General features: G+C 41.9%; 1 protein-coding gene across 1 annotated transcript; it reads right to left on the bottom strand.

The window, feature by feature from the left end:
* Window positions 1-6,780: 6,780 nt before the first annotated feature.
* LOC138755678 (tumor necrosis factor receptor superfamily member 16-like) lies at window positions 6,781-20,905 on the bottom strand. The gene is made up of 5 exons (XM_069922089.1): window positions 20,855-20,905; window positions 19,978-20,035; window positions 15,929-16,130; window positions 15,195-15,337; window positions 6,781-10,288 (listed from the first exon to the last, which is right to left on the bottom strand). Exons 3-5 carry the CDS (start codon window positions 16,039-16,041, stop codon window positions 9,981-9,983), a joined length of 564 nt encoding a protein of 187 aa, XP_069778190.1. The 5' UTR covers window positions 16,042-16,130; window positions 19,978-20,035; window positions 20,855-20,905; the 3' UTR covers window positions 6,781-9,980.
* Window positions 20,906-20,976: the final 71 nt, after the last annotated feature.

Here is a 20,976-nt window from a genome sequence, read left to right as displayed (position 1 = left end):
GAAGCAAGAACTCACAACCCATCTTCCAAATGGGGTTTTCCACAAGCTTGCCAGCTTGTCCTGTTCCAGTCCCAGCTGCTGCTGCTGACCGTAACACTGTAGAAGAGATCTCTGTGTGTGTGAGAGAAATTTCTCTGAGAGAAATCCTGTTTGACTCTCTCTGCTTGCAAAACCACATGACCCTCTTAGAACAGCAAGTTCCCCTCCAGACAGAAGGTTCCTCCAACAAGCTTTTTCATCTGTTGCCTTTTTGTAAACTACAATCTATTAGCGAAGTCTCTTGGGCATTCTTGCAAAGGCTGTGGGGTCTAGCCTGAGCAGAGCTCCAGTGTTTCAAATAAGATCTGTTGTAAAGTGTTTGTATGTGACCTACACTAAAAACCCTACCCCAATTTATCTCCCAAAAATATATCTATATACTCTGTCACACCAAAAAGATGTGAAGTGGTAAATTTCAATAGGTCAAATTTGAAGGCAGAATACAATGTTAATGGGAGGACTCTGAGCAGCGCGGAAGACCTGAGAGATCTTAGGGTCCATGTCCATAGATCACTCAAAGTTGGTGAACAGGTTGATAGTGTTGTTAAGAAGACATATAGTGTGTTAGCCTTCAGTCACCATGGGATCATGTTCAAGAGGCAGTTGCATGATGCATTGTTAGACCCCACTTGGAATATTGTATTCAGTTCTGGTCACCCTCACTACAATAAAGATGTGGATGCTATAAAGAGGGTGCAGAGGACATTTACAAGGATGCTGGCTGGTTTGGAAATCATGCCTGATGAGGATAGGTTGAGTCTTTATTCCTTGGAGGTACATAAGATGATGAGAGATATTGATCATGTGAATGGCAAAGACTTTTTCCTAGAACTGAAATGGCGAACACGAGGGAGAGTAGTTTTAAGTTTCTTGGGTGTAAGTATGGTGAGGTGGGGGGGGAGGGATCTAAGAGGTAAGTTGTTCACAGAGAGAGTGGTGGATGCATGGAATGTGCTGCCAGCGACAGTGGTGTAGGCGTGTACAATAAGATCTTTTAAGAGATAACTGAATACGTAATTGAAACTGAGAAAACGGAGGGTTATGCAGTAGGAAAATTCTAGGCAACAGTTGGTTATTAGATTGGCACAACACTGTGGGCCAAAGGGCTTCTATGTTCTATGTTCTCTGTTCTAAAATGGCTACAAATGTGCACCACCTACAAAATGCACCACAGTTACATGCTCAGCATGTAACAACACCTCTCAAGTTAGTGACCTCTAACACCATGGAGAACAAAAGATAGCATGTTCATGGGAACACCAACTACCCGCTCCATTCTAACTTACACAATGTCCTGTTGTGAAACTATATCTGCAATCTGGTTCTGAAAATCATGGAACTTGCTCAAGGAGAAACCTCTGCCATCCAGCATAACTGAGGGGTACTTTTGTCAGAAGGACTGCAGTAGTTCAAGAAAACTGTTCACTATCACCTTCTCAGAGACAATTAGAGATAAGTGATAAAGGTTGACCTTGATTTTCATACCCAGATACCTTCATTCCTTGAAACATCAATTTATCAAGAAATGACATTAAGATGTCATTTGATTGAGGATACCTACAGAAATAACTTACAACTGCCATGTTTTATCAATACTCAACATCCTTCAGCAGATGTTCAGAGGCCTGTGGTTTGAAATGAACCCACATCAGGTTTGGGTGTTTATAAGGAAGAGGAAGTCTTACTCTATCTAACTCTCCTTTGACCTTCTTGGGAGGTTTAGAGTAAGGAAATCTTCAGCTAGAAATTAGCAATTTTGGTGTACCAACTGGGTGCTAATTGGAAGTCACATTAAAAATCATTTTAAATTTACAGCCACTACTGCATGAGAGGGTCTGAGCAGTGGTCCCTCTTGTTCCCTAGATCTCCGGGAGAGCTGGCGCTATTAGAAGCTGCTTTGGAAAGATGATCAGAGTGGGGGGGAAATTGCAAAAGTTAAAACACAAAGCTGGGGAAACTCAGCAGGTCAAACAGGGCCCTTTATATAGCAAAGGTATGAACCCTTTTATCAAGGTATAAAAAAATGTCAGCAGGCGTCCAAATAAAAGAGTAGCGGGGTGGGGAACTGTTTGACCTGTTGAGTTTCTCCTGCATTGCATTTTATTTCAACCACGGTGTCTACAGATTTTCATGTTTTATTACTGGGGGCTAAGTGGCAATTGGAGGTGATGTATCGTTTGTGTGTATGTGTATTGTCTGAATTTTGTTTGCACTGAGGACTGGAGAACATTGCTACTTGTACAATCAGATAATAAATGAACTTGAACTTGAACCTGAGGACAGGAAACTGAGGAGGAATGGGGAATTAGGATTGAGATGGTTTTAACAGAACAAGACCCCCATGCTCTGGAGAAACATGATGAAGCCAGGAGCAAGATGTTCAGTTTGGAGACAAGGTGACAGCTGTAATTACAATAGCTACTGTCCAGACAGGCAGGAGCTGGGCCCATGGTCACAGTGCATGGTGTGGGTGGGAGACATATTAGCACAATTAAATTCACAACCTAATCAATGGGTAATTTAAAAAGCAATATTGTAACAATGTCCCATTAAATCACAAGCGATTCATGGTATTCAGCACAAAGTACTCCATGCTTTTTGAGAGTAAATTGCAAGCCTCATACAGTCTTGTACATTGATAACATTATCACATGCAGAAAAAAATGACAGGAAATCATGCCATCTTTTTGAGAAGGATAACAGGAGGTGATTGTCTGCTTTCCTGAGGTGCAGATGTCTGTTGGAAAGGTGTGCAACAACTATAAAACAGGTGGCTTTTTGCCTTTAATATGTATTTTACATTCAAAAAGCAGATACAAATGGGTCCAATTTCTAGGCACTTTATTGTAATTGTACATGGATGGGTTTCAATGCATAAATAGCTGGTATTTTTATTTCATAGTCCTTCAACTAAGAGAAAAAAATTTTTTTTGAGAATCGCCCACAGGACCTCCCAAGCTGAAAGTGACTTTGAAGAAGATAACAGAAATATTTCTCCCACATAGAGCCAGCTTCACAGAATGACAAAGGGTTGAATAAATGTTTTGTTCAAGGAGCCATGTGCAAACCCAAGAGAGGGAACTATTTTTGTTAATTATTAGGTATTTCGGTATTTGAAATTCAGAGCAAAAATGAGAGGGGGCTTTTCATTAACTTCACATGTTTTCACCTGACTATCCTGGAGCAGTGAGATCTAATTACCAAGAGAAATCCCAAATGAATAGAGAGAATGAACTGATTAGAATGTGGAGTTAAAACCTACTCATCTTTCTTCAGTCAGGGTTTGCTTGCACTGGCTTCCATGGTTAAGGTAGGTGACCTTGTAGGTTGTAGAGTGTCAAGAGGTTCTGAGTTCCTATGCCAAAAAATGCCAAGCCTACATACATGTGCAATTGATATCTTTTGTCTGTTGTTCTGTACAGTAGGATTTCTTTGAGCTTTGTGCCATATTGCCCCTATATTCCCTCAGCCTCATCTGAGTCCTGTTCCAAGATTTCATCTTCTCTCAGTGAAACCCCTCCCTCTTCACCTGTTAACTCTAAATGCCTTTCTTGATCACAACACCGCTGAAAATGTAAATCGTTCTCCATCTTCCAGATGCCTGCTGTTGAACTTGCTGCCATCTCTAATATCAGTCACCTTTTCAAATCCTGTGGAGAGAAAAACAAAATCAAAGTTTTGGGTCAGTCTTTCTCGGTATTCTGATGGAGGCCATCGACATGAAATGTGAACTGTTAGCTCTTTCACCCTCTGATCTGCTCAACACCTCTAATTTTATTTCCAATTTTCAGCATTTATTGGAGAATGAGTCATAGAGACATACAGCATGGAAACAGGCCCTTTGGCCCCAATTCCCCATGTTATCCCATCCACACTAGTTAACCTGCCCATATCCCCTAAACCCATCCTATACATGTATCCGTCCAATTTTACTCTTAAACATTGCAATAGTACCAGCCTCCTCTGGCAGCCCATTCCACACATCCTCTGTGCAAAAAGGTTATCCCTCAGGTTCCTGTTAAATCTCTCACCCTCACCTTAAACCTATCTCCTCTGATTGCCGATTCCCCTACTCTGTGCAAAAGATTCTCTGAATTCACCCAATCTAATCCACTCATTATTTTGTACATCTTGATGTAATCACCCATTATCTTCCTGCACTCCAAGGAATAAACCCCTAGCTCAGTGGTTCTCAACCAGTGGGCCATGGCTGACTGTTGGGCCACAGCCATTATCATGTGGTCTTTAAAATGTTAAATAAAAATCTTTAAATGAGATAAGGATGTGTTTCTTACAAAGCTGCCTTTGACTTGAAAATATTGCTCAGTCATTGCCAATAGTAGACCGTAGCATGTTAGACCAGAAGCCAGGTGAACCTTAGACCGAAAGAGCCTGCTCAACCTCTCCTTGTAGTTTAGGCCCCGAGTCCTGGCAAGACTCTTGTAAATCTTATCTGTGCCCTCTCCACATTGACAACATCTTTCCTGCAGCACAATGACCGAAACAGAAGACAATAATCTAGAAGGAGCCAAATCAACATCTCGCACAACTGCAACATGACCTCCCAATTTCTGGACTCAGAGTGATGAAGACCAACACACCACAAGTTTTTTTGACCACTCTATCTACCTCTAATGCTACTTTCAAGGTACTATATACCTGTACTCTGAAATCCCCTCTGCTCCACAACATTCCTCAGATCCCCACCATTCACTGTGTAGGTCCTACCCATGTTAGACATCTCAAAGTGCAAAATTTCACATGTATCTATTTGTGATATTTTGCTTTGGAAGATAGTATCTAGTCAGTTAACTGAGTTCCAGGAAGGTGGCAGAGGATTGAGAGATGATGAAGTAGACAACTATAAGCTTGTTATCTTAATACCTGCTTTTAGCAAGATGCTGGAGGCCATTATGAAGGAAGAAGTAGCTGGTCATTTAAAAAAGTTCAGTGTAATCAAACTAAGTCAATATAGTTTTATTAAAGGTAAATTCTGTCTGACAAATTTTCTGGAGTTCTTTTGAGGATGTAGCCAGCATCCAGAGTTAATAGAGGGAACCCATGGATGCGATCCATTTTCAGAATTTTCAGAAGGTATTTGCAAGGTGCCACATAAAAAGGTTGCTGCCCGAGAGCACATGGTATTCAGGCATTGGAGGCACACTGGCCTTCATCGATCAGAGAACTGAATACAGATGTTGGAAGGTTATACTGCAATTGTATGTTGGTAAATGGCAGAATCACAAATGGCAATGAGGAAGCATACAAGAGGGAAATAGATCAGCTCGTTGAATGGCGTCACGCCAACAACCTTGCACTCAACATTAGCAAAACCAAGGAGATGATTGTGGACTTTAGGAGTACACAATCTAGTCCTAATCGAGGGCTCAGTAGTGGAGAGGGATAAGAACTTCAAATTCCTGGGTGTCAACATCTCTGAGGATGCGTCCTGGAGCCTCCATGTTGATGCAATCACGAAAAGGCTCACCAGCAGTTATGTTTTGAGGGGTGTCACTGATAACTCTCAAACTTCTACAGGTATACTGTGGAGAGCATTCTGGCTGGTTGCATCACTGACTGATACAGAGGTACCAACTCTCAGAACAAGAAAATACTCCAGAGCCTTAACTCGGCATGCAACATCACAGGCACCAGATTCACTCCTTTGAGGACAACTACAAGAGGTGGTGTTTTAAGAAGCCTCTATCCTAAAGGACCCCCATGACCCAGGCCATGCAGTTTTCACTCTGCTACCATCTGGAAAAAGGTACAGGAGTTTAAAGCTGAGGAGCACCTCTGATCTTATTGAAGGGCAGGGCAGACTTGAGATCAGGCCTAGGCACATCATCTCTGATCTCATTGGAGGGCAGGGCAGACTTGAGGAGATCAAGCCTAGGCACATCACCTCTGATCTTATTGAAGGGGAGGGCACACATGAAGGGCCAAACACTTACGTTTTATGTAATATATCCTCAGAGTTCTCCTGATGGCCTATGCCCACTCCAGGACTGACACATCAATTTTCTTCTTTCTAAGTCATGCTGTGGCACCTACACCAGGTTCAAGTGTAAACTGGCCAGTTGGCTTTGAAAGCCTCTTGGTGAACGCCAAGGGAGGAATTCTGTGATATTCAATCAGGTTCTGTCCCCCTCTAAACCTGTCCACAAATGCTTTCAATAAACTGTCAATGACAGTTGTGAGGGCACAGCCTTTCACCTTTGACCTCAGCAAATCTGCACTTGAAGTTCATTTTACCCCGAGTATCACATTCTCCCTTCAATTACTTAGATCTCATGAAAGATACTTTTCTCTTTCTTTGAATGATGGATGGGGACAAGCGGCAGCACTTGTTGTGAAGGCTCACCAGGGAAAGAACTACATTAAAGAGAACCATATATAGATTTGGGCCCAGTACAGTCCTTACATTCTTCAGCTTGTTCTGTTCATCAACTACCTGCTCGTCCCTCAGCTGCTTCACATTAAATCATGGGACACCAGAAACTGTATTCTCTACTTTCATGAGACCAACAGTCTCTGATGCTCATTACCAACTGAATTACGAAGGACAAAAGGCCATTTGAAAGAGCTAATTAACTCTACTGAAAATGGAATGTGACGGGAAAGGTTTGTGCCTGCAGTTAAAAGTGGCATGTCAGCAGATTACTAAACAATTTTAGAAAATCACAATGGCAAAAAGTAACCACAAGCATTACTGAACTAGAAAGAAAATGGGACCATGAGTTTTGTTCATATGTTTAATTGCCATAATATCAAATTGATAATTTTTAAGATATGAATTGGTTTGTAAGACACAATGATACAATTAAAGTACAAGGTCATGGTGAAAATATTTGCAACAAGAGCCTGAAACGTCCATTGTTCATTTTTTATGTGCAAATTCCAGAAAAAAGTGGACTGACCATTTCTAATTTGCGATTGTGCCTTTACATATCCAGTATTTAATTGACAAAATCGTATAAACACAAATGTTAACAAATTGCCACCAAAAAAGGGCAATGAGATTATTTAGTAAATACCTCACAATAATGAACACAAGCTGCCACTTTAGTTAATATGACAACTGTTTCGATTAATAAAAAAGGTTTTAACCAATCTGCCAGTTTTTATTGCCCTGACTTTGATTGAAATGATTGAGTTATATGTGGATTAAGGTAGATTTCAATGCTCAGCGCTATAATTTTTTTTTTTGTCCATGATAGCATTAGCGATGGTTAGACATATATCAAAGTTACAGTCCACCATGACGTATAGGGAAGGGCCCCCAGAGTTCCTTGGAGGCTGAACCACAGATCCACCCATTGCCCCAGCTAAGATCAGGGCTTTATGTTATAATCATTGTCTTGGGGACTAGGCATTCTTTCTGTCAGACCTCCCCCTTGGAAAATTCCATGAGCCTGCTCCATGTTTTATGCATGTTGTCCCACTGTTGAATCAACGTTCCTTCCATTGGAACTCAAGTGACTTGGAATGAATTTATTTCTGTGGAAACTTGCATAAATTTAGTGAGATTTCATTTTGGATTCTGATGTGATACTAAAACTATCATTCTGTGCAGAGAGGTTTAAGCTGAATAATTTAAATCTTTGAGAGTGAGGCATTCTTCAGTTTCTCTTGACACTGTTGGCTGCAGTGTTTATGCTGACTTTGAGGTTCCGCTCCACAAAAGGACCAACCTTCCCCCAATTCACAACTTCTCCCTCAAACGGCCAAAACAATTTTCTTTCATGACTCTTCCATCATCTTGGAATGGTATTACAAGGTAAGGGTCACAGCTAACAATACCTTCTCCCAAATTCTCCAAGGCTGTAACTGCAGGGTCTCAACCCACAACATAGACTATCTCTTTCCCTCCACACTCCACAGCTGCAGACTGACCCACTGAGTTCCTCCAGTGGTTTGTTTTCTTACTTTTTAGTTTACGTAGCTGCAAAAAAGTGCTGTGCTGTGTTGATCCAGAAGAGAAATTGCGTGCCTATTTCTGGGCACCTGTGTCCACTATTTCTGGGTACCTGTGTCCATCAGAAGTTCAACTAATTTCTCACTGAACTTTGACCCTCCCTTATATTTTTCAGTTGGCTAAAACTCCACTTCATGACATAGTACATTTGCAAATAGATCAACCTATCAACTCTAATTTATCCACAAAATAACTAGATTTTGTTTTGCTAACCCCATTTCTACGAAACTGTGACATCTATAGGGAATAAAATTGCATTTGTAATGATAATCAGTATATCTGACCTCTTAGAATCTCATACACATCTTACCTATGCAGACCAGAATCATGGTCACACTCAACTTCCTTGCTCCCAGTGTCATTCCAGCATGTTATTGCCAAACATTGCTGCACATCTCATGGTTTTCTGCTCAATTCTACATTTGACCAGTCACCCAAATTTCACATCCAAAAAGAGTACATCTGGAATTCCTGTCATCCCCTGGAGCAGGCAGATTGGGCATAGGAATTTACCTACAATGCAGGCTCCTCCAAAGTGCAGGCATTCAGACACTGCAGAGATGGCACATGCTGGACGACTGTGAGAACCTCCAACAGAGAATAACGTGCTGAAATTGACAATGTCATTGACTCTTCTGTGAACCTCACATTTGAAATCTGTGTAACTTCCACAAAAAGTGCTAGGGTGAACTCCCTCCCCACCCTCATCAGGTCAAGAAAATGCCACAAAGCTGCTTGTGGGCCTCCATATCATCTAACTAATGCACATTCCAATAGTTTGCTGAACAGTCTAAAGTGAAGGAAATAGGCCCTTCTGTCCAACTTGATATGCTGAGAAAAATGTCCCACCCACACAAATCCCACCTGCCTGTGTTTGGTCCACATCCCTCTAAACTTATCCTAATGATATATCCATCCAATTAAAAAAAAACATTGCCACGGTACCTGCTCAACTGCCTTCTCTGGACCCTGCTCTGTGACACTCCCCAGATCCAGACTGTGTAGTTCCTACCCATGTTCAACTTCCCAAAATTTAACACTAAGTATTGTACTAAGTATTCCTCTGCCCATCTGATCAAGACCCTGCTGCAAATTTTGGCAACCACCTTCACTCTCAGCAGTACTAGACACTTTAGAGACATCTGCAAAGTTGAAAATCATACCATGTATATTTTCATCTAAATCATTGGTACAAATCAGAGCTGAGGGAAACCTTCTGTTAGAGCTGATTGTCATTTGAGTGTGTAGCTCTTGTACCATACAACTCTAATTGATGAATTTAGGAATAACACAGTCAAAGAGGAAGGATGTGATTGGGAATAGTAATTAGTTGAATAGCAAATGCAGAGGCATTTAAATGCTAGATACAATTTAATGACGAGAAATGTCAAACCTGGACCATGTCCAGTGGTTCAGCTTCCTCTTCCCTTTCCCACACCAAGATAAAATCTTATCAATACTACAAGGGGCACATTGCCCTACTCCATGAACAAGTGTTTTCCCCATCTTGTTAGATCTGGTGAGAACAGCATTAGTTTGGCTATGTTGCCTCTCCAAAGAGTACCCAAACTTGGCTGCTCTAGCCAGAGAGAGGGTGCTTCAGTAAGGTTGCTGAAGGTGAGGGGGGAAAGAATCCACAATGATGAGGAAATAAGCAAGTGTAGAAAATTCTAAATATGGGCCAGAGCACCCAGCCTGAAAAGCACTGTGCAGGATATGTGATGCTTGAAATCAAGAGCAATGAAAAATCCCCACGTGTTATATGCTAAGTTGTCAAGTATGAACGAAAGACACGACTGTCCTCTGAGAGATTTTCTATTTAAACAATGAATGGATTGCCTCATAATGTCCAAGGTATAACCAAGATGTTTTGTTTTTTTTTAAATACTTTTGAATGAACCAGATATGCTTTTGAATTTGGGTGAGCCCACTTAGTTTCAGACAATGGGTACTCGCTTTTCCTTCACACCACAGAAGTCACAGCTGGCTCTGATTTTAGACGTTCTACAATGTCGGCCCTTTCCATCCTTCCCAGTGCCTTGCTAAGCACATCCAGGTTGGCATCAGCCCTCGTTGACCAGTCGGACAACAGTGTGTGAGCCGGATCCTCTCCTCGGCCAATGGTGGCCACACGCTCCTCATCGTAGCCAAGCAGATGAGCCAGGATACGCCAGTCAGCTTTACTGGAACCCTGGCCACTAAGTAGCTGCTCGATCTCCTCCCGTTTTTGTAGTGGAAGCTTGCTGTAAAGAACAGGCTCTGCATGAACAACTAGGAGAGAAAAAAGAAAATCACTCGTCAACACTGGACAAAATGACAGAAATTAACCAAGAGAACAGATACCTAGTAATGAGCCTGAAATTAAACTCAAGGGGTTCAATGGTGAGAGCAACTTATATTCATTACACCACTCTATAATGGATAAAGGGTTTGTAGACCTGAGGTGTCTTAAGGACTTGAAGTGCATCTGAAATGTGGCATGCCAAAAGGTAGGCAGATTTGGAAGCAATGTCTCCTCCTCACTGATTATCAACACAAGTGCACCCCAAGATTCGTGTTTAGCCCACTGCTCTACTTGTTATGCACACATGACTGTGTAACCTGGCACATTTCCAATGCTATCTACAAGCTTGCTGATGACACTACAGTTGTCGGCAGAATCACAAATGGCAACAAGGAAACATAAAGGAGAGAGATGGATCAACTTGTTGAATGGTGTAACAACAATGACCTTCCGCTCAACGTTACCAAAATCAAGGAGATGATTGTGGTCTTCAGGAGGGAGTCAGGGGAACATGACACAGTTCTCATCGAAGTAGTGGAGAGGATCAAAAACTTCAAATTCCTGACTGTCCACATCTCTGAGGATCTATCCTCCATGTTGATGAAATCATGAAGAAGGCCCCCCAGCGGCTATACTTTGTGAGGTGTTTGAAGTGATTCAGTATGTCACCAAAGACTCTCGTAAACTTTTACAGGTGTACTGTGGAGAGTGTACTGGCTGCTTGCATCACTGCCCGGTATGGAGGTGCCAAATCTCAGGACAAGGAAAACTCTAAAGGGTTGTTAAATCTGCACTTGAAGTTCATTTTACCCCGAGTATCACATTCTCCCTTCAATTACTCAGATCTCAATGAAAGACACTTTTCTTTTTCTTTGAATGATGGATGGGGACAAGCAGCAGCACTTGTTGTAAAGGCTCACCAGGGAAAGAAGTACATTAAAGAGAACCATATATAGATTTGGGCCCAGTACAGTCCTTACATTCTTCAGCTTGTTGTGTTCATCAACTACCTGTTCATCCCTCAGCTGTTTCACATTTAATCATGGACACCAGAAACTGTATTCTCTATTTTCGTGAGATCAACAGACTCATTGGCACCAGACCATCGAGGCGGCATCTTAACCTCTATCCTCAAAAACCCCCCACCACCTAGGCCACATCTTCTTCACTCTGCTACCATCAGGAAAAAGGTACAGGAGCCTAAAATCAGCAGCACAAGGACAACTTCTTCCCTCCTTCCTCATTGCCATTTCTGATTCAGCAGATTTGTAGATAGCATGGAATTGTGCCTGGCCACACAGTCAGTAGAGCAGTGGGCTAAACACGTCCTTGAGGTGTGCCTGTGTTGACAGTCAGTGAGGAGACGTTTCCAACTCGTACTGCCTGTGGTCTTCTGATGAGAAAGTCAAGGAACCAGTTGCAGAAGCCCAGGGTTTGGAGCTTCTTGACCAGCACTGAGGGAATAATGGTGTTAAAGGTTGAGCTGTAGTCGATGAAGAACAGCTGTATGTATGAGTTGCTGTTTGAGGTGATCCAGAGCTGAATCATGAGCATCTGCTGTGGTGTAATTGTGACGATAGGCAAATTGTAGTGGGTCCAGACCTTTGATTAGGTACATGTTAATTCTGGTCATGACCAACCTGTCAAAGCACTTCATCACAGTAGAGGTTAGTGCTGCTGGGTGATAAGTCATTGCAGCAGCTCACGCTACTCTTCTTGGGCACCAGGATGATTGATGCCCTTTTGAAGTAGGTGGGAACCTCTGACTGCAGCAATGAGTGGTTGAAAATGTCCATGAAAATTCTGGCTAGTTGGTTGGCACAGATTTTAAGTACCCTACCAGGTACGCCGTCAAGGCTTGACACTTTGAATGATTTTTGACATCAGTCTTCAGAGACAATTATCACAGAGTCCTCAGCCTTTGCAAGGATTCTAGATGGCTCTGTTGGGTTCTACTTCTCAAAGCAGGCATAAAAGGTGTTCAGCTCATCAGGTAATGAAGCATCACAGCCATGTATGATGTTCACCTTCACTTTGTAGGCTGTAATGGCATTCATTCCCTGCCATAGCTGGCATGCATCTGTCTCTGTCTCTACCTTCCGAATTGCCACTTTGCTTCAGGGATACCCTTCCACAGGTCGTACCTGGTCTTCTTGTAGAGATCTAGATCCACAGCCTTAAACACCATTGATCTCACGAATCTTCTGATTCGTCTAAGGCTTCCAGTTGGAGAACGTCCAGAACGTGGACGTGGGCACACTCGTCCATGCAGGACTTGATGAATTTGGTGACATGTGTTGCATTGTCATTCAAGTCTAAGGATGAGTTCTTCAATATGGTTCAGTTCACTGATTCAAAACAGTCCTGCAGACGCTCCTCCACCTCCCTTGACCATTCTTTTGCCATCTTCACTTCTGGTGCTATGGTCCTCAGTCTCTGCTTGTATGCTGGGAGTAGCAGTACAGCCAAGTGATCAGACTTGCCAAAGTGTGGTCGTGGTATAGTTCGCTCAGTAGATGTTCTTCATAGTCTTCATAGTGGTGTAGAAGTAGTCGAGTGTGTGGGCTCTTCTGGCCTTGTGTGCCTGTCTAAGTCTTACAAACATCCCTATTACACTGTCTCCCCCACCACCCCAGGCAATATATTCCAGGAACTCACTGCTCTCTGTGTAAAAAAACTTACCCCTGACATCTCCCAAAAATTTCCTACCCTCACCTTAAGCAGATGTTCCTCTTGTGTTTATTACTGACCAAGGGAAAAGATACTGTCTGTCCATCCTATCAATGCCTCTCATAACCTCATAGATCTCTATCAAGCCATTAAGAGCTCCTCGCCACCATCTCCAAAGCTTCCGCATCCATCCTGTAGAGAGGCAACCAGAACTGAACACAATATTCTAAGTGTGGTCCAACCAGAGTTTTATGAAGCTGTAACATTACCTCATGGCACTTGAACTCAATGCCTCAACTAATAAAGGCCAGCATAACATAAGCTTTCTTAACTATCCTATCAATCTGCGGGGCAACCTTGAGTGGCATAAGCATTTGGACCCCGGTGTCCCTCTGATCTTCCACACTGTTAAGAGTCTTACCATTAACCACCTTCAAGTTCGACCTTCCAAAAGGCATTATTTCACATTCTTCTGGATTGAACTCCATCAGCCACATCTCCACCCTACTCTGCATCCTGTCTATATCCTGTTGTAACTTACACCACCACCTCCAAGTTTCATGTCAGCTGCAAACTTACTGACCCATTCTTCTACTTTTTCATCTAGATCATTTATAAAAAATTACAAAGAGCAGGGGCCCCAAAAGAGATTCATTAATCACTGACTTCCAGGCAGAATACGTTCCATCTACTACTAGCTCTGCTTTCTGCAGGCAAGCCAATTAGGAATCCATACAGCTAAGGTTCATGGCTTTCTCAATGAGTCTAGTGGGGGACCTTGCCAAATGCCTTACTAAAATCCATATACACCACACCTACTGCCCTATCTTCATCAATTCCTTTTGTCACATCCTCAAAAAAACTCAATAGGCTCATGAGGCATGTCCTGCCCCTCCCAAAGCCATGCTGACTATCTCAGACTATCTCCAAAGGCTTGTAAATCCTGTCCCTAAGAATAGTTTGTCCACTGCTTATGTTAAACTCATTGGTCTATAATTCCCAGGATTCTCCTTTTACTTTTCTAAACAAGTTGGCTACATTTGCCATTCTTCAATCCTCCAGTACCTCCTCTGTGTCCAGGGAGAATTCAAAGATCATTGTCAAACCATGAGCAATCTCTTCCCTTGCTTCCTGTAGTAATCTAGGGTACATCTTATCCAGTCCCAGGGACTTTTCAATCCAAATATTTCTAAGAAGATCCAGCACATTAGCCTGCTCGACACTAACCTCACATTTATCAAGGTCCCTCTCCCTAGTGAACACTCAAGCAAAGTATTCATTTAGGATCTTTCCTACCTCCTCTGCCTTCAGGTTCTTGTTCCTTTCCTTATCCTTAACCAACCCTACCTTCACTCTAATCATCCTTCTGTTCTTCATGTATGCACAGAACGCCTTAAGGATTTCCCTAATCACACTTGCCAAGACCTTCTTTAGCCCTCTTCTAGCTCTTCTTAGTCCTTTCTTAAGTTCCTTCCTGGCCACCATATAATTTTCATGAGCCTTTCCTGATTTTTGCTTCCTAAACCTTATGTATCGTTCCTTCTTCCTCAATTAGCTGTCTTACCTATTTTGTCAACCATGGTTCCTTTACCTGATCATCTTTTCCCTGCCTCAATGGGACAAACCTATTCAGAACCCAGTGCAAGTGGTCCCTAAACATTCTCCACATTACTTCTGCAGCTATCAGGGAGATGGCAAGCCTCCCAGAATTCTCATGTTGAGTCAATCCCCAATGAAACATAGAAATATTAAACAGGAGCAGGAGAAGGCCACCCATGGCTAATCAAACATCATCTGTAGCCCACTTCTTTCTTTATACCCCTTGATCCCTTTAGCCAACTCCCTTTGGAATAGATCTCAGGATCTGATCTCAAGAACTTTCTGTGCCAAGGATTTCCAAAATTCACAACTCGCTAATGAAAATTTCTCCTTATCTCAGTCCTTAATGGTTTAGCCTTTCTCCTTGTTCTGGACTTCCCCAACATCAGGAACATTCTTCCTGCATTAAGCCCTCTAGTCCCGTCAGAATTTTATACATCCAAATGAGATCCTCTCAAATTCTTTTAAGTTCCAATGAGTGTAACCCAGTCTATCCAGTCTTTCATCATTCATCAGTCATGCATCAGTCTGGTGAACCTTCGCTGCACACCCTCAAAAACAAGCACTGCATTGCTGTGCCTCTAATGGCAGGTCCCTTGGAGCAATTGGATGACACGAGCCTACCTTTACTGAGTTGTGATTCGTGGAGGCTGTGCGTGTCCACAAACACTCCACTGTCACTGTGGAGCTTCTCGCCTTCACCCCCTCCATCAAGCTCACCAGCTCGTGCCTTCGCTAGCTGCTTCTTCTGTTTACAGGTGTTCCAGCTGCAGGGAGAGAGAAGGAAGGACTTTAAATGAAAGGAAGGAGAGTGCGAGAAAGAAAGAAAGAGATAAACAGTGCATCACATTATCAAAATATAGAGCAGACAATTTCTGTGGAGAGAGGATGTAGTTCACCATTTGAAAGTATCTGTGACTCCAGGAAATAAACGAAAAAAGAAATCAGCCCAGTGTGTCTGCTAAAATAAAAAAATCCAAGGCTATCAATCTGCATGCACTGATCAAAAGCTTTTCCTCCCCCTTCTTCTTCTGCTTCCTTTCTCCCATCTTTGCTCACCCCCTCTCCCTCATTATATACTTGTCCCTCATCGTTCTCATTCCCTTGTTCACTTTTTGCCCTAGTCATCCCTCTACACCCATCCCATTTCCCCTTTCCCATGTCTTTTCCCATATCTATTTACTCCTCCTGAAATGGCAAAATGGCCAACTTGGAATGTCCCAATGATCACACCTGGGATCTTACTCCTCTGTTTGACTAGTTTGTACACTTTCCCTCCTTTCAGAAGAGGCAGAAATAAAACCACAGCAAAATGTAAAATGTGTTTTGGAAACATCTCCATTTGAAGTAATATTCACCATTTCACTGTGACGTAGATGACGAGTCCCAAGATAACTGCTGCGAGAATGGAGCAGTAAACCGGAATGATATCCCTCCCTGTGTCATAGGCAGTGAAGTTGACAGCCTCCATTACAGTGCTGGACTCTACAGTTGTTGTGAACTTGACATCATCATTCACTGGTTCAATCTTTGTTCTCCTCAGCAGCGATGAATTTTTCCCTATAGTAAGCAGGAGGACATTAAAACAGCGACTAAGTTAATCAAATAAAATTAATTGATAGAGTGGAAAAAGAGATTTTCATTTATCTCGAGGTGATGAGACGGAAAATATAAACTGGGAAGAGGATATAGAACAAAGATATCATGAGAAAATTAGTCTGGATTATTTAGAGTTTAACTGAACTCCATCTGGAATCAGAATTGCAATATGGACTGAGGATTAAATGAGGACCAATTGAACAAATCTGTGTTGTTTTCCCTACGTACAGCAGGCCAAGTGAGAGGTTTAATATTTTTAAAGGATTCAAGATGATAGAGGTCCTAATTATCTATTCCGAGACAAGAAGGTCATTAGAATTGGTCACAATCAAAAAAAAAATCAGAAACAAGAATAAATGGGGAATATGACTATGAAGAAAAAAACAAAAATATTGTCAATCTTGGCTTAAAGACATCCCAGGGTGCTTTACAACCAATTATGTCATTTTTAAAATGGGCTCACTTTGAAACATGATACCAGTTCCAAGACATCAAGGACTGATGACACATTTGCCTACCTTGGCAGCATTGATTGTGGGATAAACAATGATCAGTACACCACCAATACCTGCTCAAAAATTAGCCTGAATGTTGCTAACTATGGTTTGCTGCTCGGATTTGTCACAGATGAACAAAGGACACATACTTACTCAAAAAAAAGGGGAAAAAAAAGAAAAAAAGACACAGGGAGAGCAGAGAGTGGAGGCACAGCAATCCCCTGTGGGGTCCTACCACCTAGTTCTACTGCTGACAGTTCCATTCAGCCTTTAAATGGCCTGTTAAAGGAGTCAATGGTGTTTTATTTAAAATCTTGCAACCACAGGGTCAGGTCCCAAGATGGCGGTGCCTGTGTTCGGCAGCGGCCTCAAGGGGTTGCAGACTCTGGATGAAGCAGAAGACGGGTGTAAGGCATCAATAATGGGTAGAACACCCCACCCCTCCTCCTGTTGAGAAGGAGAAGCAGAGAAGACCCTAAGAATGGTGAGCACGGTGGCAGATCAGCGAGGAGCTGAAGGACACAAACAGGCAGCAGTCTGTTGAGAGTCTTGCAGGCAAGGAACCCACACAGACTGCTTGTGACGAGGTCAAAGGACTCACACCAGGCTGTGGGCTGCTGGAGACTGGTTCATGAGAAGCAGGTATCAGAAATGGGTTTTGAGAATTCTGAGAGCAAGGAGGGCTCCCGAAAGACCTTGTGCGCTGAAGACCTCTTCATCATGTCGGAGGATTGGATCTGGAGCTCGGATTGCCAATGGATCGAACAGGGGTCTGTGCAGTTGCAGAGGCTACAGGGACCCTGGAGGTGAATCCACGGACAGTCGGTGGGTGTCTCTCTTTTGCTTCCCTTTCTCTGACTGTAAAGGGTGCTGGGCAATGCTAATGGCAAATCTTCGTCTTAAAGGCAATTTTGTGTAATATTACATTTGTTTTATTGCATGACAATAAGTAATATCTGTATCTCATTTATAAGGAAGAACATGCTGGACAAAAGTTTCCCGACTCTCTGTTCCACTTGGAAAAAGGGCTTCTGTCAAAATCATAGAGAAACACTGCATACAGCAAGTATTCCCTTATCTAGGTGTTTCTGAGTGTCCCTTACATCTAGAAACTAATTATAAAATGATGAACAATTAAAAATTAAATATTGTAAATTGATAAACAAATCCACGTAAAACACTGGTTTTACATGACTGTAAACACAAAAAAATTGTAAAAAATCTTATCTTCCCTCCAAATGACATAAAATCTGTTCAAATGAATGGATTCATGAAATCTCCAAGGAGATTCCTACCCTGAATGCCACAAAAATTCTGACAGGTGTGCGCAAATCACGTGACATCATGGTAGCAAAATGTGCTGGTGCGAGAATAGAACTCGGGAATCAATATTTGCCCTATTTAATGGGAGTAAGAAGTGAGTGGTGTGCCCGGCAAAGTACTTGTGCTATGGGACAGGATGAGAGGGATATGCAAAATCACAGGCGGCGATGAGGAAGCATACAGGAGGGAGATTGATCAGCTGCTTGAGTGATATCACAACAACTACCTTGCACTCAACATTAGCAAAACTAAGAAATGGATTGTGGATGCCTGGAAGACAAACCAGTCCTCATCGAGGGGTCAGCAGTGGAAAGGTTTAAGAACTTCTAATTCCTGGGTGTCAACATCTCTGAAGATCCATCTTGGGGCCTCCATGTCGAAGCAATTATAAAAAAGGTTTGCCACTAGCTGTACTTCGTGATGAGTTTGAGGTGATTTGGTATGTCACCAAAGACTCTTGCATATTTCTAGAGCATTCTGACTGGTTGCATCACTGTCTGATATGGAGGTGTCAATGCACAGGATAGGAAAAGGCTACCATCATGAGTATCAATCTTTACTCCATTAAGGACAAGAGGTGATGTCTCAATAAAGCAAAATCAATCCTAAAGGACCCTCACCACCCAGGCCATGCCCTCTTCTCACTGCTACCATCAGGAAGAAGGTACAGGAGCCTGAAGGCGAAGACCCTATTGTCTAAAAACAGCTTCTTCCCCTCTGAAGAAGCAAATAACCACAGACACTACCACACTTTTCTCTTCTTTTGCACATTTATTTTAAAAAAATGTAATTTATGGCTATTTGCACCTGTAATGCTGCCGCAAGACAACAAATTGTGATACGTGACAATAAATACTGATTCATCAAGTTGTGTGGCATGCCATGTGCCACAGTAAGTTCATCTCTTCAATGCTGAAGAGGGGGAAGGACAGAATCTAGCTAGTGAAATGCATGTTGAAAGCAACGAACTAGGTAGAAAGTGCAATGATGTTTGCACAGGCATTGTATATTATGGACCAAGTGTTGTAAACAGGAATAGTATAAGCAGTTTGGCACAGACATAGGGTACCAAAGGGCTATATGATTACAAGTTCTGCCAAGGGAAAATTTGAGGAGTTGAGTTGCAAATTTTAAAAAAAACAGAACCTTAAAGATAATATATCTGGATCATTTACTGAGGTACTTGCCAGATGCCTTGAGGATAAACAGATGAGATCATTTGAATGGTTATCACAAGGGCTTTGACTTCCTGGAGCACCCGCACTGGTCCTAAGTAACAGCGCTATTCCATTGGGGCAGACTTTAATTGAACATTACAACCGATGCCTTGGTGAATTGAATAACTAAAGCAGTGAACATAGCTTTAAGTTCTTAAGATGGGGAAGATTTAGGAAAGTGTAAAGTTTGCAAAAGAAATGTTAACCTCCTACAAGGGAAAAGAATTTGGGTAAAAATAAACAGCATGTCAGAGGAGGCCAATGAATGTAATGGGCATCAGCAACTCCCATGGTATTAGGGGGAGGGGAAGAAAAAGAACAAGGTCAAGTTGAAAGGTTCTGTATTTGAATATGCGAAGCAGATGCAATGAAATAGATGAGTTAATAGCATTGATTTAAAAAAGAGATCTTGGCCTAATAATCACTGTGGAAATTATTGGAGAGTGGCCAAGGTTAGTAACTAAATACTTCAGGATAACTTTAATTTTTTTTAAGAACGGAGAAGCAAAATGGAAAGGGAGAGGTGGTCTTCATGATTCAGGATAGAATGAAGGAGGCAAGGCAAGGAATGCAGCTCACCCAACCAAACAGCACAATCAGTTTGGATGGAGCAAGAAACAGGAGGCAGAAAACATGGGTGGGGGTTTTCCAAAGGCCCACAAACAGTGCTGTCAATAAAGAGCAGAATATAAATTAGAGGCATGTGTTACAAAGTAATGGAATAATCATGTAAAACATTTAACTTATGTAGACACTGGCAGACAAAATTACCTGTAATACTGTGGGGCACACAGGATGGTTTTCCAGCTTTTGCTAGATCAGACTTGAACTTTATGAAGATATGGAAAAATGTTAACAAATGAAAGGTAATCAATTTTAATAGAAAATGGTGAGAGATTTTAAAATGTTGTTCAGAGGTATCTGAGTGTCCTTGTACACAGATCATAAAACTAGATATTAAAAAAGGCAAGCAGAATACTGTCCTTTACTGGCAAAGGATTTGAGTACAAGAGTAAATACTCTGTATTGCAATTATTAGGACATTAGTGAGACTACATCTGGAATACTATGAAGAGATCTGGTCTTCCCACTTAATATGTGCAATACAGGTATACCCCGCTTTACGAATTATCACTCTATGCAAATTCACTTGTAAGTAAAGAAACTTGTATTCGCTTTTACGAAAGGATTTCGCTTTTATGAAAAAGCAGCCAGTGGAGTTGTCACAGAGCGGCTACGGAGCGGTCAGCATGCCGTTGACGGGGAGGTCACAGGGCGGCCGGCGGGGAGGTCACAGGGTGGCTGGCAGTCAAAACTCAGTCTTCCCGATTCTGGTAAGAGTAACTACACTGTACATACATTATTTCTACTTTATATCGGCTGTGTATTTATCATATCATTCCTGCTTTTGCTATATATTAGTGTTATTTTAGGTTTTATGTGTTATTTGGTAGGCTATTTTTTGGGTCTGGAGACGCACAAAAATATTTCCCATAGAAATCAATGGTAATTGCTTTTTCGCTTTATGCCATTTTGACTTTCAAAAGGTTCCGTAGGAACGTTCTAGTTTCTAGTGTTTTAAAATTAGAGGTCACAATCTCAAAATTAAGAATCAGTTTTAGAAGACATGGAGGAGAAATTTCCTTACCCATAGACTGATGAATAGAATGCTTTTTTCAACAGTACTGTGGAGACTTGATTTTCTGATTATATTCAAAGAAAACCAATGAACATTTGGACATGACAAGATATTACTGACATATTCATTGC

The sequence above is a fragment of the Narcine bancroftii genome, chromosome 2 (assembly GCF_036971445.1).
Source record: "Narcine bancroftii isolate sNarBan1 chromosome 2, sNarBan1.hap1, whole genome shotgun sequence".
Taxonomy (NCBI): domain Eukaryota; kingdom Metazoa; phylum Chordata; class Chondrichthyes; order Torpediniformes; family Narcinidae; genus Narcine; species Narcine bancroftii.
The sequence above is the reverse complement of the archived record's forward strand: the minus strand, read 5'-3'. Positions and strand labels throughout refer to the sequence as shown.